The sequence below is a fragment of the Gracilinanus agilis genome, chromosome 1 (genome assembly GCF_016433145.1).
Source record: "Gracilinanus agilis isolate LMUSP501 chromosome 1, AgileGrace, whole genome shotgun sequence".
In the NCBI taxonomy this organism is placed as follows: Eukaryota; Metazoa; Chordata; class Mammalia; order Didelphimorphia; family Didelphidae; genus Gracilinanus; species Gracilinanus agilis.
The window spans coordinates 706,038,181-706,065,450 of record NC_058130.1 but is presented as its reverse complement, the minus strand read 5'-3'; the positions used below and the strand labels follow the sequence as shown (position 1 = coordinate 706,065,450).

At 45.5% G+C, this 27,270-nt stretch overlaps 2 protein-coding genes across 5 annotated transcripts in view; both read right to left on the bottom strand.

Moving 5' to 3' along the window:
• SCRIB (scribble planar cell polarity protein) overlaps positions 1-16,388 on the bottom strand; it is a 71,310-nt gene extending 54,922 nt beyond the window's left edge. The window contains exons 1-13 of the mRNA XM_044669700.1: positions 16,230-16,388; positions 14,056-14,173; positions 12,723-12,801; positions 12,434-12,523; positions 12,246-12,302; positions 11,736-11,799; positions 11,538-11,612; positions 10,902-11,046; positions 10,406-10,524; positions 9,725-9,924; positions 9,418-9,584; positions 9,011-9,141; positions 8,497-8,622 (exon numbers count right to left, since the gene is read on the bottom strand). Of these exons, the coding sequence (XP_044525635.1) occupies positions 8,497-8,622; positions 9,011-9,141; positions 9,418-9,584; positions 9,725-9,924; positions 10,406-10,524; positions 10,902-11,046; positions 11,538-11,612; positions 11,736-11,799; positions 12,246-12,302; positions 12,434-12,523; positions 12,723-12,801; positions 14,056-14,173; positions 16,230-16,388 (1,530 nt within the window). The remainder of the gene's footprint in view (positions 1-8,496; positions 8,623-9,010; positions 9,142-9,417; positions 9,585-9,724; positions 9,925-10,405; positions 10,525-10,901; positions 11,047-11,537; positions 11,613-11,735; positions 11,800-12,245; positions 12,303-12,433; positions 12,524-12,722; positions 12,802-14,055; positions 14,174-16,229) is intronic.
• A 4,652-nt stretch (positions 16,389-21,040) lies between these two features.
• Positions 21,041-27,270, bottom strand: part of PUF60 (poly(U) binding splicing factor 60) — a 34,252-nt gene continuing 28,022 nt past the window's right edge. For all 4 annotated transcript variants that reach the window (XM_044669664.1, XM_044669672.1, XM_044669681.1 and 1 more), the window contains 7 exons: positions 24,622-24,783; positions 24,385-24,477; positions 23,510-23,723; positions 23,193-23,383; positions 22,821-22,956; positions 22,315-22,550; positions 21,041-21,895 (listed from right to left, as the gene is read on the bottom strand). In XM_044669664.1, coding sequence (XP_044525599.1) covers positions 21,596-21,895; positions 22,315-22,550; positions 22,821-22,956; positions 23,193-23,383; positions 23,510-23,723; positions 24,385-24,477; positions 24,622-24,783 — 1,332 coding nt within the window. In that variant the 3' untranslated portion in view covers positions 21,041-21,595. The remainder of the gene's footprint in view (positions 21,896-22,314; positions 22,551-22,820; positions 22,957-23,192; positions 23,384-23,509; positions 23,724-24,384; positions 24,478-24,621; positions 24,784-27,270) is intronic.

The window sequence follows — 27,270 nt, the reverse complement described above, 5'->3', positions numbered from 1 at the left end:
GCTCCTCCTCTGCCTCCTTCAATGGCTCCTCTAATGCCTCCAGTTCTCTAAATATGGGTTTTCTCCAAGCTTTGCCTCACTTTCCTTTTTTGCTATATATCTTTCTTTTTTTAACATTCTCTTCCTTACCAACTCCCAAGACCTCAACAACCACCTCCATTTGAGGTCCCAGATAGGAATTATCACCTAAATTCCCATCCTGTATTACCAACTACATATATGACATCTCTACCATAACAATCAAACACCTCAAACCCAACATGTCCAAAACTCTTGTTCCCCACCAAATCCACTTAACTTCTCTGTTTCTGTTAATAGTACCATAAAGACTTGAAACCGTTGTATGATATTTGGCTCCCTCCTCCTTTTGCCTCTGACATCCAGGGGTTACTACTAAAGTTCTGTTATTCATTCATCAAACTTATATTAGGTATTTGGGGAGATATATAATTGGGATGAATAGGAGATCTGGGGGTCTTCTACATAAAACTGACAGTTGAAGTCAAGATGAATTTGCAAAGGAAAAAAGAGTAGAGAAAGAAAATTGTGCCAACATTAAGGAACCCTTTCATTGAGAAATAAAGCAAGGATGAGGAGGCAGCAAAGGAACAGTTAGGAAAGAGGAGAGCCTGAGCATGTGGTATCTCTGAAGTGAAAGGAAAAGGAATCATCAATTAAGAGGTGCTCAATAATACCAAATGACTGTCAACATCTCTATAAACTCTCTTGCATCAGTCAGCTCCTGTTCATTTCTACTACCACTGCCTAATTCAGAGCCTCATTACCTTCTACTTGGCCTATTATAATTTCATCCTACAACATGTCTCACCCCCTGAATGCTTTCCTCCTACTGCTATCATGTTGTTCTTTTGATCAAAACCTTCAGTGAATTCTAAATACCTATCAAATAAAGTCCAACTTTCTTAGTCTGGCTTCCAAGGCTCTCTCTCTATAATCTGGCTCTAATATCATGTTCTAGCCTCATTTCACACTATTCCATGCTCCAGGCAGAATGATTTACTGGCTTTTGATCATCTAATGCTTTCTTATACCTAGAATATGCTCTCTCCTCCATCCCTAGCCTTCTTAAATCCTATCATACTTCAAGGCCCAGAGGTCACTATCATTTCCATAATCATCTATATTACAGTTGTTCATACATATGTCTCACTACCCCTATTAAGCTGTAAGTAATCACCAGGAGAGCAGGGACTAGCTTTACCTCAACATCTAGCAATGTCTATCTACATATTGCCATTCCAGACATCCAAACTTGGTACAAGGCACCAGACCTATCATCGAATCCTGTCAATGTCAAAGTCTCTCATCTGTTCCTACTGCCATTAAACTAATCTAGGTCCTTAATATCATCATAATAGTAATAATAATAACAACAACAACATCTATATAGTGCTTACTAGGCACCAGGCACTATGCTAAGCACTTTCTAATTATTATCTCATTTGGTCCTCATGACAACCCTGGAAGGTAGGAACTATTATTATCTCTATTTTATAGATGGGAAAACTGAGGCAAAAAGGGGTTAAGTAACTTGCCCAGCGTACTGCATCCAGATTTGAACTCAAGTCTTGTTGACTCAGGGCACTGATCTCTACACCCTGGCACCACCTGGCTGCCCCTACATGTTATGCCTGGACTGCTGCAATAGCTATTTTTCCTACTTCCTTCTCACCTTCACTTTTTCAAAAATTCTGCCAAGTTTTACTAGACTATTCTTTCTTTTTAAAACTCTTTACCGTTCATCTCAGAATCAATATTTTGCCCAGGGTCACACAGTTAAGTGTCTAAGGCCAAATTTGAACCTAGGACCTCCTGTCTCTAGGCCTGGGTCTCTATCCACTGAGTCACCTAGCTGCCCATGTAGACTATCTTTTCTTAAAAACACTTTTATCATGTCAAAGACCTGCTCAGAAACCTTCATTGTCTCTTCCCTTTCTAAAGGGTAAAGTTTGAACTTCTTAATTTGATATTCAAAATCTACAACTTGATACCCACATACCTCTCCAAACTTCTTTCCCACTATTATCTGTGATTTTATATAAGATGCTGCTCCTTTCTGGGACATTTTTGAGAAATAAAGTTTGTTTTAATCAATCAACAAGTATTTTATTAAATATAATTAATCTGAGTACCAGGGACTAGGTGCTGGTAATACAAAACCAAAAATGAAACAGTCCCTATCCTCAAAAGTCAATTACCAAAAGAAACAACATTTACACATATAAATAGATCAAAACTATGTACAAAGTAAATATGAGGTCTTCTGAGGTTGTTAGAGGCACAAGCAGCTGAGGGAGGATTGAGAAAAGTTTTATGTAGAAGGCAGCACTTGAGTTTGGAAGGAGGCAGAGGGGACAATCTGCACATAGGCCAAGACATGCAATGTGAGAGGAATAGGAAGGAGGATAGTAGAACTGAACATCAGAGTGCAGGAAAGGCAAATTATGAAGAGCTTTAAATGCCAAACAGAGAAGTTTATATTTGTTCAGAGACACAAAAGAGCCACTTTTCAAACAGGGGACTGAAAAGATCAGAACTTTGCTTTAGGAATATCACAATGGCAGATGTGCAGAGGATAGCGACTGAACAGGGAGAGACCGAAGAGAGGAATACAGATGTGAGAGATGGCGCAGAGATAGAATCATCACAACTTGACAACTATTTGGATGGGATGGAGGGAGGTTAGAGAACGGTGAGTTGAGGGTAAACTGAGGTTGGGAACCTGCATGACTGGAAGGATGCTGTTGCCCCTGACAGAAACTGAAAAGTTTGGAAGAATGTGGTAGTCTGGAGAAAGGATGGGGTAGGGTGGAGAATGAAATCCTTTTTGGAAATGCAGAGGCTGAGATGGCAATTAGGAAATCTAGTTAGAAATAACTAATAGGTGATATAGGACCAGAGGAAAAGTAGGACTAGATATATAAATGTGGGAGCTGTTTGCATAGAGATAAATGAATCTATGGACGCTGAGGAATTGGAAGAGAAAGAAAGGGGAGGGTAAGGAACAGACAAACCCAAGACAAAACCTTGAGGTACACAAGGTAAAAGGTTAGGCTTGGATTATGATCTAGCAAAGGAGACCAAAAAGGAGGAAATAGTGGTGAAAGCAGAATTATGAAAAACCAGAAAGGGAATATACCAGAAGAGGAATGTCAGCATCATCAAATGATGCAATGGATGTCAAAAAGGATGAAGTCTGAAAAAAAAGGCCTCCAAATTTGACAACTAAGAGGTCAATGACAACTTTGGGAAGAGCAGTTTCAGTTGAATGATGAGGCTGGAAGACTATACACATGGCTCAGTAGACTTAAGAGCCAAGCCTGGAGTTGGGAGGTCCTGCTATGACCCTGGGTAGTCACTAGCTCTTACTACTCTAATGCCTTGAAAGAGAAAGGGAGTGGAGAATAAGAATTCTAAGTGATTCTAAGACAGAAGGTAAAGGTTATTATTTTTTTTAAGACTGTATGGGGTGGAAGTGTAAGAGGAAAGGAAATGCAGACAGTGAATGCACTTGTTCAAGGAGGTTAGCTATGAAAGGAGAAATCTAGAACAAAATAGCCTGAAAGGATAGAAGTTCAGGTGAGAGATCTTTTTTTTAAGGATGAGAGAAATGTGGATATGTCTATAGATAGCAGGGAAGGAGCCAGTAAAAAAGGAGAGATGGGAGATTAGAGGGAAGGTAAGATTTCAGAGTAAGGGATCAAGAACACAAGTGGAGTGTTGGCCTAGGCAAGTGGGGCCACATGTTCATCAAAGGCTGGAGCTCAAATTAAGTAATTTCTAGTTTCTAAATGATGTAAAAATAAAGTCCTCTTCTAAAAAGCAAAGGAAAATGGAGGAAAAGATGATGTAGAAAGCCTGAGAGAGTTGAACATCAAGAAGGAAAGGCAAATACCCCTGTCTCTGATGGTTGCTGTGGCATCATCGGATTCAGTGGGTTTGGTAGGTGGTAGGCTCTGAAATACACCAAACAGTATTAGTGCATGTGAAGACAGAACAGAGCCACCTTGGGGGAGCGTGCAGAACACTACAGTCAGGAAACCTTGGGAGTAGCAGCCTCACAGGCAATAAGGAGAGGAAATGGTATCTCTAAGAATAGCTTAAGACAGGAAAAGATCCACATAGAAGAGCGGCAACAAAATAACTTGAGAGGAAACACCCCACCCCCTTAGGGTGTCCTGTCACCAGATTTTCCCCTGACAATTCTAACCATGTCCTCATGTATCTCTATCTCGCTATTCCTATGCCTCAACTGCCCTCCTACCTTGTGAGGGAATAACTATTCTTCATTTTATAAAATCTGAGAAGGGCAAATGAAGCAGAAGGATTCTTTACAAAGATTTAAAAAAAAATTTTTTTTTAATTTACAAAATTTACTAATGCATAAAAATATATAACCTGTTTGATAAGAGAATAAGAATTTAAAAATATATCAGCAGACCAGAAAAATGGGTCAAGCAAATAAATATGTTAAGGATAAATGTAAAGTCCCACACTTAAGTTTAAAAAATCAACTGCCTAAATATAAGTTGGAAATATGGCTGGGCAACAGTTCTGAAAAAAGACCTGGAGGGGTTTTTAGTGGTCCGTAAGCTTAATCTGAAGAAACTAGGTGGGACAGTAAATAACAGCATGGGGCCTGGAGTCAGGAAGACCTGTGTTCAAATTTGGCCTCAGACATTTACTATCTGTGTGACCATGAGCAAGTCACTTAATCCTGTTGACCTCAGGTTTTTCATCTGTAAAATGAGCTGGAAAAGGAAACGGTAACCACTCTAATATCTGTGCCAAGAAAACCCCAAATGGGGTCACAAAGAGTTAAACATGACCAAAACACTTGAAGAACAATAAGCCAAAGGTGACAAGGCAACCAAAACCAAAACTGAGGTCTTATATTGCATAAATGGCCACATAACATCTCAGAAGAGGGAGAGGAAAGTTTTGCTGTTCTCTATGATCTGGTGAGATGACCCCTGGATTATTGGGGTCAGTTTTAACCAGCATATTTTGGGAAGGATAATGAAGAACTGGAGTGTATTCAGAGAAGTGTGGCCAAAATTGTTAGGGATTCAGAATCATGCCACATGAGAAAGAAACTAGGGAAAGTTAGCCTGGCAAAAGAGAAGACTTAGGTGATGGCATAATTACTTCAAGTTAAGGAACTGCCATGAGGGAAGCAAAGTACTTTTTAACCTGTGCCTACAAGGCAGAACAAGAAATAATTAGAAGTCGTAAAGGCAGATTTCAGCTCAACATAAGAAAAAGTTTTCCTAAAAAAAACTGTTGTAAAATAGAATAGGTTGCCTAGAGGTAGGCTCTGGAGAAAGTTAGAGGATGCATGACTACTTGCAAGGGATGTTGTAGAGAGATGCTTTCTGAGATCTGGGTTGAACTAGCCCAGTGATGGGCAAACTTTTTAAAGAGGGGGCCAAAGGAAAGGAAATGCTCATCTTTCAGTCTGTTTCTAAGACAACTCTTTGGAAGTTTCACTGTATTGTATCCTACGCATTGTATTTGTTAGATTAGGAATAATATAGCGCTGCTGGATAGAACATTTCAGGCCCCCCCTTCATCTGGCCGGTGGGCAGTAGTTTGCCCATCACTGAACTAGACAATTCAGGATCCTTGTAAATCTGAAGTTAGGATTCTGGGACTTGGTCCTTAAAGCCCCTGAGATTTCCCAGGGCTGGGTCTAAGTAGGAAAGACAAGGTCTTTCAAATGCCTTTATCAACTTAAGAACACTTCAAGATAGTGTGATTTAGTGGGAAAAGTGCTGTGCTGGAGCATCATTAGACTTGGGTCTGGATACTGGCTCTTGTACTTTTTTCAGCTATAAAATGGGAATAATAGTTCTACTAAATTATACATCCAGTTTGCTTTAAGAAAAGTCCTTTTCAACCATAAAGTGTTTTGAAATGGAAGCTATAATTTCCCCTGGAGAAGAAACAGGGATAGGTAATATGGACCAGGCAGCAGGGAACACACAAATAGTTGTGAAGCAATAACCCCGGATTCTTGACAAGAGTGAAGGGTGAGTCTTGAGAAACAGAAGTCAGATCCATGATTTTATAAGACCCCTGCTGGAGAAGGTATACATCTGTGGTTCCCAAACTTTTTTGGCCTACTGCCCCCTTTCCAGAAAAAATATTACTTAGCTCCCCCTGTCTCATACTATCACCGCCTCTTTACAGTTATTCACTGCCCCCAAATGCACCTGTGGCCATCACCGCTTCCCTGGATCGCTGCAGCACCCACCAGGGGGCGGTGGTGCCCACTTTGGGAATCACTGGTATACATGGACACATGTGAAGGAGATATAGGTGAAGATAAAATGGAATATTTTTAAGTTCTTTGCAAAACTTAAAAATGCTGGGTAACTGCTAGCTATTTTATAAAGATAATTTATAACAGCTAATAGTTTCTTTCTCTAACAAGGGATATAATTCCATGAAATGAAGGACCAGATAACTAGTCTTAGGAAAGACAAAGTGATCAGAAAGGAAAATGTCTAGTTTAAGAAATGTATTTTTGGGTGGGAGTCCCCAGATAAAGAAAGAAACCAGGACTGTGTCTCAGAAGTTTTCTGCTCAGGTCAGCTGATCTGCGGTTAGACATTAGTTAGGGGTGATCCTGATGGCTATATTCTATAAACTCATAGAATCTTAAAAGTTGGGAAATTTGCTGATAAAGGAATATCTTCTATAACATTCATGAGGAGTCTTAATATAGTCTCTGCCCCAATATCTCCAGTGACATGGAGTACCACATTTACAAGGGCAGTCTTTTTCACTGCTGGACAGCTAAAAAGTTCTCCTTCATACACCAGGGATCTGCCACTCTATTACTTTCAGTCACTGTTCCAAGTTAGAACCACATATTATTAGATCTGAAAAGGATATATATTTTGCTTTCATGATAGCCCTTCAGATACCTGAAAATGGTGATTCTCCCCCTCTGGCCCATACCAATAAATCTCTAATTCCTCCAACCAACCTTCATATAACATGGTTTCTAGTTTCCTCAGCATTCAAATCACTCTCCTTTGCATCTGCTACAGCTTATTAATTTCCTTTCCTGAAATGTGGAGTGCAGCCTGAACAAAATACTCTGAAATAAGGTTTGATCAAGGCAGAGAACAAAAGTACTATTACCTCTCTTACTTGGAACATTATGATAATAGTTTATGAACTAACATTTACACAGCACTTTAAGGTTTGTAAAGCATTTCACAAATACTATCTCATCTTATTTGATCCTCACAACAATCCCTGAGAGGTAGATGCTTATTATTACCCTCATTTTACAGATGAGGAAACTGAGGGAGGGGTTGTGACTTGTCCAGGGTCACACAGCTGGTATGTCTGAGGCTAGATTCAAATTCAGGTCTTTCTATTTCAGGCCCAGAGCTCTATCAACTGTACCACATAGTTGCCTTAGCTTCAGAAAATATAGCCAAAAACCACTTTAATTCTGTCTATGTCTTTGACATCTGCTGATTTCCTTTGGTTTTGTAAGTAAAAGTTCCTTTTGAAAAACCTTGTCTTAAAGATATTTAAAAGAGAGAAAGATCTGTGATTTCATTAGCACAGGAAACTCCCTCCATCAAGGCAGATCACAACCTGTCTATGACAGTCCTGAGTAGGGATGGGTTAGTGTTTATCAACTAGATCTCCAAAATGTGCAACATATTTTTAAGTTTAAAATACATTAAATGTTTTCATTTTCTCAAGTCTAGGCAATCAACAAGACAATAAATCTATGTTTTTGTCAAATTCCAAGGTGTAAATGCTCTCATTGAAAATTTACAAATCAGTTGTTAACAGGCCAGGATGCTAGCTCTAACACACCTCCATCTAGTGAATTATATGAGGCACAGAGAGGTTACCTGAGCTGCCCAGGATTGCATAGCAAGGTAAGATATGAATTCAGGTCTTCCTGACTATAAGCCCAGCACTTATCTATTATTCCACAGTACCACACCTTTGCTGCAGTTCATACTACTTCAAGTTTTCAGAGTCTCATTCTAACAACCCTATGAGGTAATCAATACAGTCTTATTAATCTCATAGTACAAATACAAAAAACCAAGGCCCAGGAACGTTTAGGTCCAAAGCCCAAGGTTAAACAACTAAGTTATTGGAAAAATGGACTTGAATCCAGGGATTAATTCAGATACAACTTTCATTCAACTTCACAATCCTGGCTGAAACCCCAAAGGAAGGGTTTTCCTTCAAGACAGAAACTATCCTAATGGCTAAATATGCTGTCAGTAGCCATCAGACCAGATGAAGAGCTTCAGGACTTGGGTAAGGCTGGGACAGAGAAGGAAAAAGAAGGGGATGGAGTCTTTCTTATATGAGTAAACCAAGACATACCTCCCAACCTCCCCCACTCCACATCCTCTTACTCTTCATTCACCCATCTCCCCAAAGTCATGTTGCCCCTCTTTTCCCCCCAGAACGCCCACTTCATACCTCTTCAGTGGGCAACATTTGCTCTGAGTCAGGCTTTGCTGTGTAGGCCTCATTACGTCGATCCTCAATCACTTTCTTCATAACCTTCAACTCACTGGGGTGGGGAGTGGCTCTTCGCTGTAGACCCTAACAGAAAAGTGACTCTATAAGTGGAAAGTGGACCCTGCCCTGTGAGAAGCTGAGGGGAGGAGAATGAGATGGCGGAGACAAGTGGGGGAGACAATGATCAGGAATTGGTGATGTGAGTATTGAGGGAACAATAATGAAGCAATGACCCCAAGAGTGAGAGAGTGAGAGAGTTAAGAGAATGAGAGAATGAGAGTGAGTGTGTGTGTATGTGAGTGAGAGTGAGAGAGAGAGAGACACAGCAAGAGAGAGAGTGAGTGTATGTATATGTCGAAGAATTAAGAGACTAGCTCTGGAGCCTAGCTTCTTAAATGGGAAGGGGGAATGGGAACTTGTCTTCCAAAGTATTAGTGCTCTTCATGCATCATAGCCTCTCAACTAGACTTACCCTCTTCTCTGCCCCAGGCTCCTCATCCTCCATACCCATGGGCTCCTCTAAGAATTGGATTACGCTGACCCGGTTCACATGACTGTGGCTGCCACTCCAGCTCTCATCCAGGCTGCTTTGCAGCAGGGTGTCTGGAGGAGCAGAGAGGAAGCAGGGACTGGGCCAGGGGAAGACACGAAGGGAGAACCAAGGCAGATAAGAAATGGACTAGTGAGGGAAAAACATGAGGGTTGGGGTGAGGCAGAGGCCTGGGGGTAAGGCAAAAAATTGGGGCGGAGAAGAAAAAGGAGTGGAGTTAGGGTGGACTCTGGGGAAGGTGAGGTAGGAACACAGGGAGTGGTGAGGTGGTGTGGGCCCAGAAATGGGGGTTAGGGTGAAAAGGAAAGCTGAATACTATCATGTCCTACCAAGGCTAGGTGAGGGCTGCTGGGGCAACAGGTAGCAGGTGAGCACCTTCTCCCCAGTCTTCTGATCATCCTCTGTTTGGAACTTGAGCATGGGCTGAGCCTGGTTCTCTGCCAGCCACAGGGCCTTCAAGTTGAGGTGGGTGAGGGCGAAGGGCAAACTCTGCAGCCTGGGGGGATGGGGTCTACTGAGAGGGGCCTCGCTCCCCTGAGCCAACGGCCCCTCCTTGAACACCTCTCCTGTTCTCCATTAAGCAAGGGGAAGAGGCAGAGGTGGGAACTAAGAATAAGGAAGGGGCAGTCTGCTTACCGGTTCCCTGCCACATCCAGCACATGTAGTTCAGTGGTGCCAGCCAATTCAGGGGGTAGAGAGGCCAGGCGGTTGTCACGAAGGGAAAGCACATTCAGACTGGTACAGCCACCGACCTCTGCAGGCAGTGTTCCTAACCGGTTTCGGTCCACATTCAGGTTAGTCAGTTTGGTTAGCTTCCCCAAGGATCGAGGAAGAGCCTGGCAGGGAACAATCATGAACTCAGGGCTTCCAATCATTATGAAGAGGTCAATGATACATCTGCCCAACCTGTGAGTAGAATCACAGGGTAAGCCCTCTTCCATAGGAACCCTGTCTCATGGGTGGTTTCTGGTGATCCAAGTGAAAGGGCAGGAACTGTGCAAAGGACTTCCCCAGAGACACACAGGGGAAGGACAAGGCGGCCAAGGAGAATGTTATGGGGGTTGGGACAGCAGGGATAAGGATAATAAACATGGGGGATTATTCAGGCTATAGAGTCAGTGGTGGAGTTTAAAACATCATGGACTGTTAGACTGGAAGTGATAAAAACAAAAATTGTTACTGGCCCAGGATAGGGTCTGTGGGCTCAAGGGTAAGGAATGTAGGGAATTATGGACAAGCCAGGGTCAAAACTGGATTTAAAAGCCTGTGGAATCAGGTGGGCATGACGGGTCCAGGTCCAGGTTCTATGACCCATACCGTCAGCATGTTTTCAGTGAGAATGAGCTCTGATAGGTTCTCACACTCTCCAATGGCTTCAGTAACCTCACAAAGTCGATTCTGATCCACCTTCAGAATAGAGAGCTGTTTCAGTTGGCCTGGGGACAGAAGGATAGAGAATAAATGAAAGAAAGGTATTTTCCTATCAGGAGCAGCTGATGGCAGAATGAATAGAGTGCTGGGTCTGAAGTTTGGAAAGATCTGAATTCAAACACAGCCTCAGACATCTGCTGTGTGACTTTCGGCAAGTCATTTAACCTCTATTTGTCTCAGTTTCTTACCTGTAAAATGAAGATAATAACAGCATCTTCCTTGCAGGATTGTTGTGAGGATCAAATGAGATAATATATGTAAAATGCTTAGTAGAGCATCTGGCACAGAGAAGATACATAATTTCTTATCCCTCTTCTCTCATCCCTTACCTAACCCTTTCCTCACCACCAAAAAGTTAATGACCATGGAACACCCCACATACCAATGCCATCTGGGAGCCTCTCCAACAGGTTCTGAGAGAGCAACAGGTCTGTGAGCAGGGTCAGCCCACTGACCTCAGCAGGCAGCTGCTCTAATTTGTTCTCAGACACATCTAGGCACACCAAGCGCCGAAGGTTCCCCAACTCCTAGAAAAGGCAGAGAAATGTTAAGAGAGAGAACCAAAAGTACTGATATATTTGGAAGGATGGAAGACTGAGGAACATTGGAAGAGAAGCGCTTGAAAAAGAGCTGGAAAGGAGAAGGGGTATGGGGATAGAGGTCAGAGGACAGGCTGAGAGAAGTTGATTAGAAGGAAGCTAGGGGAAAATGAGAGGAAATGAAAGAAAGCCAAGAAGAGAGAAAAATGGGAAATAGGAAGGACCAAAACTGGGTGGGAGTGTGGGGGTGGGGAAAGGTTGGAAAGTACAGAAGTAGAGACATGAGAATAAAATGATTTTGAAAAGATAGGAAAGACTGAGAAGGAAGGGGGAAAAAAAGTGAGAGAAAACTGGTAAAGGATGGGGAAAAGTAGAGGATCAAAGGTAGGTGGAGGCTGAGCAAAGGAAGACAGGGACTAGGCTGAACAACAAGTGAAGTCAGGGAGCAAGTTTCTGATTTCAGTCCCCTTTTTGCTCACCGGAGGCAGTGTAGACAGCTGATTTCGGTCCAGCCATAGTTCTCGCAAGTTAGGAAGAGCCCCCAGAGTATCTGGCTATAACAGAATAGGATAAGCAAGGCTGGATCAGTAAAGACAAGGAATTCCTTTGCTTCTTCCCAGACATCCCCACCTTAACCACCACCTCCAGTCCCCAAGGCCTCAGTCAATTTCCCTTACCAGCACTTCCAAGTCATTGCCACCTAGATCCAACTGTTCCAGTTTGACAAGGAAGGACAGGGACCTGCAGGCAGGAGACCAGGAGTGTAGGATAGAATAGGTTAAGAGTTTTGGGGGGGAAGAGCAGCTAGGTGGCTCTTCTCCAGTAGATAGAACACCAGGCCCAAAGACAGGTGGGTCCTGGATTCAAATCTGTACCCAGGCACTTCCTAGCTGTGTAACTCCAGGCAAATCATTTTACCCCCAATTGCCTAATCTTTATCATTTTTTTTTTTTTGCTTTGGAACCGATACTTGGTATCAATTCTAAAACAGAAGAGTTAAAAAAAAAAAGATTTTTACAGAGGACCACTATAAGTATATGGGACCAGAGAGGGAAAGGAAGAGCTCAAAATGCATCTTAAAGAACCAAGGTTATATATAACTAAAGTCTTAAAGCCTAGGAGGTCAGGAAATCTCTGGAGGCAGGAAAGAAGACTTGGATGGGATAGGGGGTTCTGCTAAAACTCACGTAGGAAGGGACTTTAATAGGTTCTCCCGTAGCTCTAAAGTCACCAAGTTAGCCAAACTGGAAGAGAGATAGGAATAAGCATAGAAGATGGAAGGTGGTTCTTACTTTAGTTAAGGTGCCATTCCCCTCCCCCAAAAATCCCATCATCCAATTCCCCATTCTATACCCAGGTCCCCCCATTCACTTACTTGCCCACATCTCCTGGCAGCACCTGCAGAGATACATCATTCAAGGCAAGATGAGCTAAGCTACGCAACTGGGTGAAGCCATCAGGGAGCCTAAAGAGGTTAGGAGAATCAAAGGGAAAGATCTCCAGACAACACCCTTTAGAGGGAGAGACAGATCCTTAAATACACCATCACCAGATTAGAGAATATTTAGCTTCCCATTCCACCCCTGCCCCATAGGAACAGGACCCTCAGAAATCACAAAGAACCACAGCAGATCTTAAGCCTCACTTCTCTCTAGTCCTTTTACCTGGATAGGGGATTCCCACTGAAGTCTGCAATCTCCAGGGCTTTGCAAAACTTGATACTCTCAGGTATCTCAGGAATGTCTGCATAACAAAATATTAATAGCTAATAAAAGCTAAAATTTAAATAGCACTTACTATGTGCCAGGTACTATGCTAAGCATTTTACAATTACTATCTCATGGTATAGCTAGGTTGTTCAATGGATTGAAAGTCAGGGCTGTAGTCCTAGGTTCAAATCCAGCCCCAGGCACTTCCTAGATGTGACCCTGGGCAAGTCACTCAACCCTAACTGCTTAGCCCTTACCTTTTATAGGAATTGCCTCTGTCTTGGAACTGATACTCAGTATCAATTCTAAGAAAGTAAGAATTTAAAAACAAACACCCTGTCCCTCCCCCCCCCCCCCAAATTACTATCTCATTTGATCCTCACAAAAATCCTGGAAGTTAGGTGCTTTTATTATCGCCATCTTACAGTGAGTAAACAGGCAAAAAGTGGGTGACTTGCCCAAGGTCACACAGCTAGTGCCTATAGTTAGTGTCTATAGTTAGATTTGAAGCTATCATCCCAAAACAGCCTCCTGCCATTCCTATCAGAGGAAATGTTCAGGCAGGGAAGGGATCCAGGGACCACAACTGACTCAGACTCTGCCCCTCCTGTTCCCAACTCTATTAGATCTGGCATGGCAGTTACAACTCCCAAAATAAAATGACTTGGCTTCCCTTTACTAACCAAGATATGGAAAGAATTAAAAAAATAAAAATAAAAACCCTTACTCCCCCCTTCCACTCCCATTCTATTTCCTCAGTTTCTGAGACAAAATTAAAATTTACCAAAGAAACTTTTATTAAGAAACTGAGAAAAATTAAAAATCACAAAAGACGTAGCAACAGATGAGCAAAAAGAACACTACTATAAAAGTCCAATAATGAAAAAAATGTATACCTACAGATAATTTGTTGGTAGGGTTGAGGTATCTAAAGTAGCCATTTGTATCAGCCCATAGTACCAGACAGCTGTGGATCTGGAAGTTTTCTAGCCCTGGTGGTCTAATAAGCCCTAACCCTTTTGTCTTTTAACATTTACTGAACTAACATCTCCTCCAGGAAGACCTTTTGCATTGATGTGGGGTATTCACTTGTGCAATGTGCACTTCAGTAATCTGGAGCCCAGATCAAAATTTTATTAATTCTCCCATCAATAAACACACAATGTAGAAGGTTCCTCTCATCTCTACCTATCATTCTCAGTCATCCTCTCCATGTCCACCCACAGGGTAATCCCTACCACATACATCTCTCTTCCCACTCCCAAGTCCCCTGCCCAAGGCCTCTCACCATTTCGGGAGACATCAAGCTCCACCAGCTGCATGAAGTTGGCCACCTCAGGTGGTAGCCTCTGAATCTCATTGTCACTTAGGCCCAATTTTCTAAGATTCAGCAAGCGGAAGAAAGGCTAGGAAGTGAAGGAAAAGAGTATTTAATGGAAGCCTTGAGAAGATTGTGAGGTTAAAAGAAAAGTCAAGGGAACAGGTTCATCTCAAAAGTAGCCTTTCAAGCCCTCCTAAGTCACAAGCAACCCTAGAAGAATCCTACACACCCACTTCCCACCAACACCCAAATAACCCATGCTCTGAAAAGCCCCATCCCTAAAATCCATGCCACCTTAGAAATAAACCAATAAGCTTACTCAATCTCTTGCTCTCCCTCTCCATTTCAATTACTTCTATAACAGACATAATCTTGGGAATACAGGCCCCAATTACATAGATGGGAAAGGTATGGAGCTAAATGGATTGCCAGGGAATTGGATGTTTGTCCATTGTGATGTACAACACACGGATTTCCGGCCATTTAACACCAAGACTTAGGAATCTCAAAGCCTTTTGGAATCTGCTTCTCTAACACTACACCCTCCCCCCAAAGCTATTAGCACAACAGCTCCCACCCACACCTCTAGTACACAAAGGCCCAACAAAGGTTCTAAGTAGGAAAAAGGGAACCAAACTCTTGCAATGGGAGCCTGGGTAGGCACTGAGATCAGGGGTGCACAGGGAGAGGTTGTGGATGTGGACAATGTAAATGAGAAGGAACATCTGGGCACAATAAAGTAAGCATGCAAGAGCTAGAAGAAAAACATGAGAGCTAAGGCAAGGCAGCCAGCCAGGAAAGGTACTAGGCAGTGACAACCAAGGGGAGAGGGGGAGAAACAAAAGAAAAAAAAACAGTTGGAGACAGACTAGAACAGTTATAGGAGTATTGGGGAAAAGATTGGGTACTGCATTGGGGGAAGGGAAGGAAGGAAGGAAAGAGAGCCAGGCCAAACTCCCAAGGGCCCAGCCCCTGTCCTGCCTGGACAGGCTACATGCGGCTTCCCTGCCCCAGGGACAGAAACCCAGAGAGCCCAGGAAGGAGGGGAGGAACTTGGAGTAGACTCAGGGCCTCCCTAGATGCAAGCAAATTAAAAGCATCTCTTAATCAGACTGAACAGAAGATTTGCTTAGGACAATCACAGCCTTTCCTAGCTTGCCTTCTGCTCAGGTTTCACATCTCAGTTCCCTCTCTCCCCTCCCCTTTTCTCCCCTCCCAGAGAGATGGGCAGTGACTGCCTGGTGACAGGTGCCACCTGGTGCCTTCTCAGCAGCAGGTAGCCAGAAGAAGGGGGAAGGGAAGGAGCTCAGGTGGAGCAGGAACCAGTTGGACTTGGCTGGGCTGGTTCAGTAGGGCTTCCTCAGACTCAAGTTCCTCTAACACCTAGGACAAGGAGACATCTCTCCTCTCACGGTCTTCCACAGGCACCTCAGAGATCAGAGGAGAAGATCCCATACTTTCTTCCAGCCTAAAGTTCAACCTAGGGGGATCCTCGGTTGAGTAAAAGTGAGGATGGAGTTCAAGGGCTCCTCCCCAGATGAAATGTAGATAACTGACAACAGACACATGATGTTGGTGTCAGATAAGATGCCCAGACAACCAGATGTGGGAGTCTCTCAGAAGTTCCCAGTATAGTTCCTCCTCAGAATTCCCAATTAATAGTCACCCTTTGGTTGCCCAGGGAGGCCCTACTTCTCTCCTCCCTCCCTCCCCTAGAAAGCCCCACCCCCAACTGAAAGGAAAGGCAATATATCCAATCCATTAATTAGGCAGGACCCACTCATAAAATGCAACACTAGCATCCTGATAGCAGAACTCAGAACCAGTGGAACCCCTCCAGCCAAGATACATGACTCTCATGGGATATGGGAAAGCTGTCTGCAGCAACACAACTCTTGCCCATCATGTTTGGGTTATCCCTTGCCCCTTGTACTAAGAGAAAATGGTGCCTATTTCTAAAGCTTCCTAGTGGCAATAAAAGACACCTTTTTCAGTGTCCTACAGGGTATGCCTAACATACCATGAAAAAGCAGACAACTAGCTATCCATCCCACATATATACTAGTGGAAAGGGTAGGAGGAACAGGGCCCAATGGGCTCATAATGCTGTGCCTCTTGGAATGCCTATTCTAACCTCTTACCTTAGGTAGCTCCCTCAGCTGGTTGGCATCAAGCAGCAGTTCTTCCAGGCTGCGGCTGTAACGATAGATCTCTTCTGGAACAGCCTGTAGTGAGCAGTGCCGCTTGTCCACTGACTCCACATGCCGGTTACACCGCCACAAGGGGATGCACTTCAGCATGGTGCTTCAGGAAGGTTCCCCTCCTCCAGGATGGAGTGAAGGGCAAAGAGCAGGGGGCTCCGGCAGGCAAGACAAGGTCAAAGAGATTTAGGCCAAGGGTCCCCTAGAGGAGGATTACAGGATCCAAAGCCAAGCAGTTCTGGGTAGGAGGCATCAGGAGAGAGGCACAGAGTAGGAGCTGGGGGCAACAGGCAGGAGCCCCTGGCCTCTCTTATCGGGGAGCAGGAAGATGAGGCCAGGCCAGGATCAGCAAGGTCTGGCGATGGCACTGCCTTGGGCACAAGGGCCCTGGGCAGCCTCTGAGGAGGGACTGGGAGGCAGGGGGCTTCGAGGGAGTTCGGGGCTGCATGCGGGAGGGAAGGTGGGGGCCAGGCCTGAGCCGGCTGGGAGCTGGACCCTCTTACTAGAGCTAGAGGAAGGGCCTGGGGTAAAAAAACCCCTGGTAGGAGTTTAAGAGTTCCCTTAAAAGCACCTAATAAGTGGTTGGAAAGAAATGAATTGTGAAGGAATGATCTCTGAAGAAGATTCTCAAGAAAAGGAAGGGTTATTGTATCCCAAGAGGGTAGGCCTAAAAGTCTCTGGGAAGGGTTAGGCTCTAAAGAAGATGAGAAGGATCCCTATAATAGATACAAATAGGGTCTCTTAGAAAATTCCCAAACTAAAGGGGGTAAAAAATGAGAAAAGGTGTTAGATTTTTGGAGTGAAAACTCTAAAAGGGAGGGGTCCCTTTTTAAAGCTGACTGAACAAGATATCTTAAGGATTCCTACTGAAGAAATGGATGGAAGAGAAAATTGTCTTTGTCAGAAAAGAGGAAATATCCCTAATTGAAGTGTTTTGGGGGGAAAATCTTCGAAAAAAGCCAATATAGTAAAAAGGAATCCCTATGGAGAAAAGGAGTCTTTGAAGAGATTCCCTTGAGGGAAGGTGGGAGGGGGAAGGAAAGCCTGTGAAAAGTGAAGAGGCAGGTTTCTGAGATATAGGATGAGCCTCTGAGAATATCCTAGGGAAGGAGAGGGCAAGTCCGTGAGGATTGTTAAAAAGGATTTCCCAATTCTCCAGGGAAAGGCAGCGGGGAGGGGGTGTATCTGAGGAGCCTAGGGGTGGAGTGAATGTGTAAAGGGAATGAGACCTCAGTCTAGGACAAAGGGGCAGGTCTTTGAGGAGACAAGGGAGAGAGCGAGCCTCTACAGAGAGCCGGGAGGAGGACTGGGGCTCTCTATCAGTCTCGGGGATACCTCGGGAGAGTGGAAGATTTGGGTGAAGACCGGGGTAAAGGAAGACTCCGGAACACAGGAGAAGCGTAGGTGAACAGCTGGGGGAAGGGGCTCCCGGGAGGGGCGGGGCAACGTCTCCGAGGGGGGCTCCCCAGGAGGGCGGGGCGGGGGCGTCTCCTCACCGGCCCGCTCCGCTCAGCGAGGCCTGGGAAATGGGTGGGGAAGAGGCCTGGGGCGGGGGGCGCGGCCCCGGCTGGGCGCTCAGGCGCTGAGGCTCAGCTCCCACATCCCGCCTCCTCTCGGCTCCACGTTATCCTCGTAGCCCCAACAGTGCCTCAGTCTAAGTCTCGGTCTCGGCTCCGGTTCCAGCCGTCCGTCCGTCCGTCCGTCCGTGCGTCCCTCCCTCCGTCCGTCTTCACCGCCGCCGGAACCGCCACCGGCTGCCCAACCGCCTGCTCGCCGCGCCGCCTGCCGGGAAGGCCAGTCCCTCCCCCGCCGCCCCAGTCCCCAAACCAGTGGAAGACTGCAGTTCCCAGAAGACCGTGCGGCCGCGCTTGCATTGGCTCCTTAAGAACGCATATCCCACCCCCTGCTTACACTACCGAGTCCCCGAAAACCCTTCCCACGTATTGCATGCAGGGAAATGTAGTCTGTGCTTTCCAGCCAACCCAAGTAGTGACTAGGACGTCAAGCATTATGGGAGTTGTAGTTCCTGATGGAAAAGGACGTACTAATAGGTTACTGTAGTGCTCTCAGCTTTAGCAGTACTTGTTTCAGAGTGGGAGACAGACCAAGGACAACAAAAAGGATTTTTAAAAAGCAGCTATATTGGGAAAAAATATGAAGCTCAAATTGGTAAAGGGACAAAGACAATGGACAAAGGGAAGGCAGTACTTATTTTGCTTCTTCCGGAAAAAATTATTGGACTGGAAAAGACAGGTAATACTATGGGGAATTTTGATGAAATCAGTTCCAGATCTCCATCCTAAGGTAATGGGACATGGGGCGGCTGAGATCTTTTAAGATCATGGAAAACAGGTAGGATGTGAAAGTCTGGAGGTCATACCTTGTCCCATTTAAAAAAAAAAAAGGTTTTCAACAATTCCCTGAAAAATTCTGGAATGTACTAGATTGTTCATAGGTTTGTCAACAAATCATATCAAATTAGCCTCATGTTCCCTTTAGTTACTAAACTCAATAGGGATCTGCAGTAGCTACAGTTTACATAGATTTCCACAAAGCATTTAGCTGGTTCTCATTTTACATATAGACAAGAGACCTACTGACTAGACAGCAGAAGGATGCACTAGAAGACTACTATGCAAGAGTTAGGTGGTTTCCAAACTACTTTAACATCCTAAGAGATTGGTAAACAGCTCTCCATAGTTATCTTCTGCCAGTTCCCTCAAGGTTAGGAAGTAATTTGCCTAAAATTATATTGATAGCATATAACAGAACCAATTTTAAATCTAGGTCCAAATCCAGAACTCTTTCCCCTGTACCATGCTTTGCAATTTTAACAAGATTAAAAGGGATAGTTAATGCACTGGATTATGAATAAGGGAAAAAGCCAAAATAAATCTTGATAGGCTAGTACTGTAAAAGGCAGTACATCTGGAAAAAGGTCCAGGATTTACAGGAGACTGTCACTCAAATTGAATTAACAATTTTGTTAGGACAACTGAAAGAACCCCTAACAATATTAGGACTGCAATTACTAAGATGGTGGGGAATAAATTGTCCTCTTCTATGCCTTGGTCAGACCACATCTGGAATCATTTTTGGTTCCAGATGCATCATAAAAACCCCTTCATAAGCTGGAGAATGTCCAGAGGACAACAAAAATGGTGAAGAATCTGAAGGATTGATGAAAAGAACACTTGGCCAGGAGAAGCCAGAAAGGAGGGGAGAAAGGAGAATGAGTTTCTTCACATGGAGTCTTTAAACAAAGGCTGAATTACTTCCTGGGATACACAGAAGTCTTTACAGAAGGGACATTCTTTGCAGAGTTGGAAAGAAACCTCTTAAGATCATTTAGTCCAATCCACACCTTAACAGGAATCTTTTCCTTGCTATATGATCATTTTACCTACTAGACGACTTTGAACAGTGTAATCACTTCTAACACTGTAATACAAATGTGTTTCTTTGGCTACTACATTCCTGCTTAACTTCAATTCTCCAATGACTGTCAATAAAGGCAGATCTCACTCTATCCATTCCCTCTTATAAATTCACCACAGATGATTCATTTAATGTGCTGAGTGCCTTCCTGAAGTTCATAATTTTGGAGAAAACCAGAACACACGAGCTGTCCCTTAGTCTTGTCCTTCACTCTTGCCTATTATTGACAGATAGCCCATAATTTTTTTTTAAAATGGGCATGCATTTCTCTGATGGCATTTACTTTATATCTAGAAAAATTGAGGTAGAAGGGACAACAGGTTTGTTGAGAGGAGAAATGCTTTCCAAAAGGAAGCAAAGTTAAATAATGTAAGGCAACAACAATGAGAGCACATTACTTAACTTTTCATGTATGGACATATTATTACAACTAACTGTTGTCTCCTTAAGGGTGGGAATGTGGCAAACCCCATGTCACCATTGTTAACTGGTTCTATAAAAACACAACTTTAATAGAGGCAATTAGGTGCATAGGAAATCTACTGAGTAACTGGTAGAACTATGTGACAGAAGCCTTCCTTAAAGCCAATTATTTGCCCCCAGAATGATGCTACTGAGCAATGATAGGAAGGGCAATATTTTTCAGGGTATGCCTATGCTTTTAATCCCAGAGCCCATAGGAGGATGTCCTTTTCATAGTAGATACTCATTAATTACTTGCAGACTGATTCAAAAGTTTGGGTGAACCCTAAGTAGAATCATAATATGAAGCTCATTTGAGGATCCACATCAGTGCTCCTGCTTTCAAATCAGTTAACAAGGGAGTGGAGAAAAAAATAAAACCACAGAGGGAAGAGCCCATCCTATACAAGGACAAGGTCCCTACTGAAGGGCCTGACAAATGGAAAAGAGAGAAGGTAAAAAAACTAAAGGGAGAAGAGGAAGAAAGGAAGGGTGAAGGCAGATACAACAACAATTCTTAAGGGAATATGAGTCTAAACCTTTTTTCTCCCACCTAATCTTCCTTGATTCTTCCTTTTCCCTTAATGATCTAGATAAGGCAAGGAGTTCTTTGTGGTAGGCAATGAACAAGGAAATGTGCTTTCTTGAAGCCAATTTCTCTATGGAATTTTGCCCTTCTTTCAGAGACAACTCATCAACATTCTCCCTTTTCTCTACTTGTCCTGTTTCTACCCTTAAAATGCTGCTCCCATTCCCCAGTAACCAAATCCACCTTGACTTCATGTGACCTGAATCTTCTTCTGCAGAACTTTCCTTTGAAATGTATGACCAGAACTGTTGCCCACATCAGATCTGTATGACCCTCATTTTTTTATTTAAACCACAGGCCTGATAGGGCTGGCCCAGCCACAAAGGGACAGTCCCTTATCTTTCTGTAGAAAACAGAGGGGAGAGACTACTTGCATCATTCTGTTTCATTGTGTGTGCATTTTTTACCCAGCCATGAGGTCCTTGAGGGGAAGACCATATCTTCTCCTGTTTTCCCCGAATACAGCCTAGCACAGAGCAAACACTTGAACTGAAAAAATTGACAAGAAGGGTGAGGCTAAATGGCCCCTCAAAGCACCACAAGGGCCAGAAAACTCTTGCCAAAGCCTAGGAGGCGGCCCTGGAAGATCAAAGTCCATGGAGAGTTGGGGAGAGCCGGCAAGCATATGATCTCACACACAGTGTGTACAGGGGGCCAGCAGCATCCGTACTTTTATCCAAACTACACAAAAAGGCCAGGCAGGGGCTGAATTCAGCCTCCCAGGGAGAGCGCCATATCTTTCTACACAAACTGGAGGGGAGAGAAAAGAAGAGTAAGATTCAAGTCTGTGAGAGGTTGGGGAGGAGAAGGGCCGAGGTCACGCAGACAAGTCGCTATTGTCAAAGCGCTCTTGGTCATAGACCTCAGCCACCACCTTTCTGCCAGCAAACCAACGCCCATTGAGAGCCTGGATAGCCTTGTGTGTCTCTGAGGCCATGGAGAACTCCACAAAGATCTTGACTATAATTTCAGCGTCCTCTTCTTCACCCTGCTTCTCTTGATAGATGATGACACGGTTGACAGCCCCAAACTTGCCACATTCTTCTGTCACTTCCCCCTCTAGATCATCATCAATGTCTTTGGGATCCACCATGTTGCGTAGAACCATCACTGTGGACTGGAGGGAAGAAGGGGATGTGAGTATTGAGACAAGGTGCCCTCTATTTCAGAGGTGCAGTTGGAAAGGGTTTCTCTCCTGCTCTGATGGCTGTCTCACCTGATACTGGGGGTTAGTCCAAATCTTCATGCTGCCCCCTCCACTCTGGCAACAACGTTTATACCTTCCTTTCCATCCCTTCTCCCATAAAGTTAAGGGGAATTCAAAGGAATAGTAAATGAAACCCAAAGATATCACACTAGGAAGTTCCTAGGAATTGTTATGTCTGGAGTTATTCAAAATCAGAGCAAGGATCCTTGGAGATGGAGATCTACCCTAGGAACATAGGACATAGATTTGGGAGACATACACAACTAGAGTGATGGGAATGGGATGGGATAGGCGAGTAGGCAAGGATGAGCTCTGGGGGTTCCATATACCTCCTGTTTCCGCAGCAGCTTCTGCATGACCATGTGGCGGGCACTACTGCCTGAAATGCTCATGTGCTCCTGCTCACTCAGCATCTCTGGCCGCTCTGATTCAGGGAACAGTTCCTCCTCTTCCTTCTCCTTCTTAGGCTCCAAGAGGCCTAATGTTGGAGGGCTAGCCAGAATGGGGTTCACCACCCCCACAGAAGGAATGGTGACAGGGATGGGAGGTCTTGCAGGGGTCACACCTGTCACACAACAACATTAACTATGGATTATCAGCTGAAGTAATCTTCTCCCCACTTCCTTCATCACCCAGCCACCCCACATTATTTCCCATAGCTATTTGCTCAAGTCCTAACAGGGGAAACAGTGGTGACATTGGACAGGAATAATGATAGAGGAAAAATCTATGAAAAACAACAAAGCTGGGTAGAGAAAGAAGTCATTCAAGTTCAGAAAGGACAAGGACAAGGGGGATCTTGCAACAGACTGGCATGGGTGGCTGCAGTGCTTACCTGTGATGACTCCAGGGGCCTGGGCTGCCATGACAGCTTGTGGCAGAGCTCCTAGGGGCTGGGCCAGAGTCAGTGCTGGTGACACTAGCCCAGGTGTGGCCAGAGTGCCCAGTACAGCTGCACCAGCCACTGCTTCCTACAACACAACAGCAAAAACTCAAGCCAAGATTTTCCACAACTGATGACCAACCAACCACCCCATGTTTCTTCTCTAGCCTAAGACCAGCAGCAAACCTCACCTCCTTTCCCCAACTTCAAAGCCATCACTTGGCCATCCCAATAATGAGAGACTTAAAAAACTATATATACATACACATGTACAACTCAACTCCCCATCTCTCTCTGTTTTAACTCTGTTGACATGGCTCTCACCTGGGCAGTGATCTTGGCTGTGGCAGCAGCAGCTGCTACAGCAGCTGCAGGTGGGAGACCACCAGGAGTGGCAGGTGTAAGCAGGGGCATAGGTGGTGTGACTGCCTTGCCTACTCGAAGGTATTGGCCCCCCAGGTCAAAGAGATTCATGGATGACACAGCATCCTGGGATGATTGGGCCTTTTCATATTCTGCAAGGATAGAGAAAAGAGTTAAGAGATGTGGAAGTTCATCCATGGCCCCTTCCTCCAGATTTCCCTTGAGTCAGAGCCTTGTTGATGGCCCTTCTCCCCTCCCTTACTCTTCCCTGGGCTCACCTATGAAGCCATAGCCCTTGTGTTTCCCTGTGGTTGGGTCCCGAGCCAAAGTACATGACTTGATCTTGCCGAATGCCTCAAACACACTCTTGATGTCATCATCTGATAGGTCCTGGTGTACTGAGGCCACATAGATGCGGTTAAAGGCTCTGGCTTCTTCAGCCAGCTGGTCAATGATGGGCTGGGCCTGTCCGATGTTACTGGGCCTACCCACCTGAGAGTGGGTGGCATAAATGGGTAAAAGTTAGGCAGACCACTCAAAAGTACAGACAGGCCAAGCAGGCCACACTAACTAATGCATTTCCTGACCAACAACCAGCCTGGAACTATGATTCAGGAAAGGCAGGTCTTTGTCCTCAGAGACCCCATGGTTAAATCTTCTCTCAGAGCAGCCAAGGGGGTAAGGACTATCCAAGTGGCAGCTAGGTCAAGCCTAGGTCCAAGGCACTCTGCCCTGCCATTCTTTAGGTATCTCTTAACCTGGTTCCCCTGTGAATTGAGGAACAGTCTGCTTCACATGCCTGCACTTAATGGCCTTTGAAAATGCTCCCAAGATATTTCATAGAAATAAAGCTGTGGTTGTAATAGTAAATCCTCATGAGATTTCATGTCAGTATGAAAGACCAAGGATCATGGCCACATAAATCCAGAATGGGATCCCCAATACCAGCAAAGAAGGGGTTTCTGTCATTAGGCCTTTCCAGTGAAGCATTCACCCTGTCCATTCCCTTCAATCCTCCACTCCCAATAAATACTATGCAGTGAGCTTTTGGTTTTATTCTGGTCTCTGCTCCTGTGAGCCTCCCTTCTTCACCTACCTCCTGGTCCTGATTACCCCATACTAAGGGGCAGAACACTTCCCCGAAGCTCCTTACCTTAATATTCCTTCCTCCTAGCATCACTGAGTTCATCTGCTCCAAGGCCAGCTGGGCTGCTTCTGGCACTTCATATTCCACAAAGGCAAAACCCTAATGCAGGGGAAAACTCAGGTTACAGGGGATGGGGAGCCCTGGACCTGCTTATACTTAGCAACCCCCAGAGGCAAAGCCTCCTTCTTAACCCACCCAGGACTAGGAAAGAAGGGAAGGTAACTGGAGGAGGCTCAGGCCCACCTTGTGTTTCATAGTGACTGAGTCCCAGGACATGTCTATGCTCTTGATAGGACCGAAGGGGGCGAAGGCCTGGCGGATGGTATCTTCTCCCAACTCATAGTAGATGGAGCCCACATACACCCGACACATGATTGCCAGTGCCCTCTGCCTCTGAGCTGCCATCTAGAGGAGAGAGAAAGAGAAAGAACCACTGACCCATGAGCATGGGGGAAGAGGGAGGGAGCCAGGAAAATTTTCTCCCCAATCCCCAGCCCCAGCCCAGCACCCTTTCTCAGAGCTGTGGGAGACAGCTCACCCTGCACACACACACAGCAGCAGGGGCAGGCTCTGGCCAGGCTGTGCAGGGCAAGGTGGCAGCAGGCTGGCAGGCGGGCAGGCAGGCCCCCAATCCCATCCTCCCCCCTGCTAGTTCCCACAAAGGCCAGCTCCCAGTCACACAACTGATGCTGACCAGTCACCTCTGCAATGGCTGCCTCAGGTGGCCAGGCCTGGGATGTCCATACCTTTCCCCCATTCCCTACTTCCTGCCCATGTTTATGAGGAATTCAGTAGAAAAGGACTGCCCCATGTCTGGCTCAAAGAAATGAAGCCAGGCCTAAAGGAAACCAGGCTATTCAGGGTAGGGAGAATTCAACAAAAGCCCCAACCCAACCTGGCTCTCCCTCCTCCCTCCCCGAAACCCTATTCCCCTTCACTCCTCCCTCCCTGCCCCAAGGTCAGGCCTGATTGCCCAGAACATAGGCAACAGGCAGCCAATGCTGGGGCCATAGCCAGGAGTCAGATGATTTGGAGGTGTTTGAATTCTATGTGTAGAGCAGTCCCAGGAGCCCTAGACTCCAGGCCTGGTGGAGAGAGCCCCATTACCCTCAGGCTGGGAGATCCCCTCTATGCAGCACTCCCACCTTGGGAGGCTGCCTCTAAAAGCCGCACAATTCCAGTCTAGGGATTAAAAGGGAGAATCCAGAGCCCCAAGGGCCTAATCCAGAACTTGGGGTCCTACAGGCTGAGCTGTAAATTCAACAAACTATAGGCCCAACTCTCTTGGCTCTCCCCTCCTCCAGGCTCAGTATACCCACCAGGCTTAAAAGAGAGCAGCACCCAGGAACAGGGGCTGGGAAGGTGCTAAGGGGAGCTCAAAGCAGAAACCTGGAGCTGGTCCTGGCACTAGCCAACACACTTCTAGTAGCAGGTCCCCTTGGGAAGGTCCACAAGAGAGGACAGAGGGAACAAGGTAAGAGAGCCCAAATAGCTTTCTCTCAGCTATGCTTTGTCCTGTCCAAAGACTCTATGGCTATGGCATCCAGGGGATGGGGTGGGGGGTGGGGGCTGGCCAAGGGGTTTGGATTCCACCTCCACAGAATAAACCACATAGATGCCAAAACCCATACCTGCACAGGCCCCATGAAGTAGAATCAGTCCTTGCTAGGGGGGAGCAGGGAGGGCAAATGCAATCCCAATAGGCCAGCTCCTCACCTCACCCTTTAATGACCCAGAATGAATATGGAGCAACTGCCTGCATCAACAGTAGTAAGACGTTTGGGAGATTCCTTTGGTGAGGAAGAGACAGGAGTTGGCATCCTAACCCCTACTCTAGTGGGTTTTCTCTATGGGTAAGAGCCTCACAAAGTGAGAGCGGTGGGCTTCCTTCCAGCAGCTGTGGGGCGAAGGAGATCGACAGACAGATAAGATCTTGGCCATAGCAGAGGAGAGGAAAGGCCTTGTTCCCAGGATAAGGCTGGGGCTCTCACCGATCCTGTGGGTGAAATGTCCCCCTCGTTTGGGGGGGCATCATAGACTCACCCATACCATGCTCTGAGATATTACAATGTCTCTTCTACTTCCACCCTCATTCCCCAAATCAGCAGTCTAGGCACCAGGCAGAGTGCTGCTCTTGGGAAAGGACTGGAGAGAACCAGCTGTGCTCAGGCCTCTCTCAGTGGGCTCAGGGTACACCAGAAAAGGGGGGGGGGGGAGAGAAGGCAGGGAAGCAGGCTGTCCTCCTTAAAGAACAGCTCCAAGCACATGAAAAGGAGACCCTCCCTCTCCCCCTTACCCCTGACTTGGGGCTCAATGCTGGAGCTAGCCCTTTCCTGACTGAGGAGGGCCACCTTGGGAAGAACAGGAGAGTTGGAAAAGCCACAAATAATTCAGACAAGTCAATCCTTAAGTTCGCCCCTCACTTTCAAGTCTTGGCACTTGACCCATTGACCCCAAAGGAACAGGGCTTGAGACAAGACCATAGTGGTTCTTGGTTCTTGGGGTGAGAGGGGGAAGAATGACAAAAACAGGAAAGAGGCAACCCCAGGCCTAGAAGTCATTATGAAAAAGTGACTAAGAGAATTGTTTAGATACTAAACGTAAATTCTCCAAATCGGGGGGCCTGACTCTCCCCAGACAGGTCTTATGCCTCCTCCCTTAAAATGGAGTTATCTTCCCCACCTCAAACTGAGGGTTCTCCAAGGGGACGAACTTTTCATTCTGACCAATGGCTTCCTAAGAACAGAGCCCTGTCTCACTCCCTCAGGTTGGAGGGGAGTCTTCAAGGGCAGAGTTTATTTCTCATCAACCTGGGATGCCCCCTCTCCTTCCAGGGCAAGGGCATAATCAGGCGGCAGGGACCACGACTCTTCCCCCCATCAGGTCAGCTTG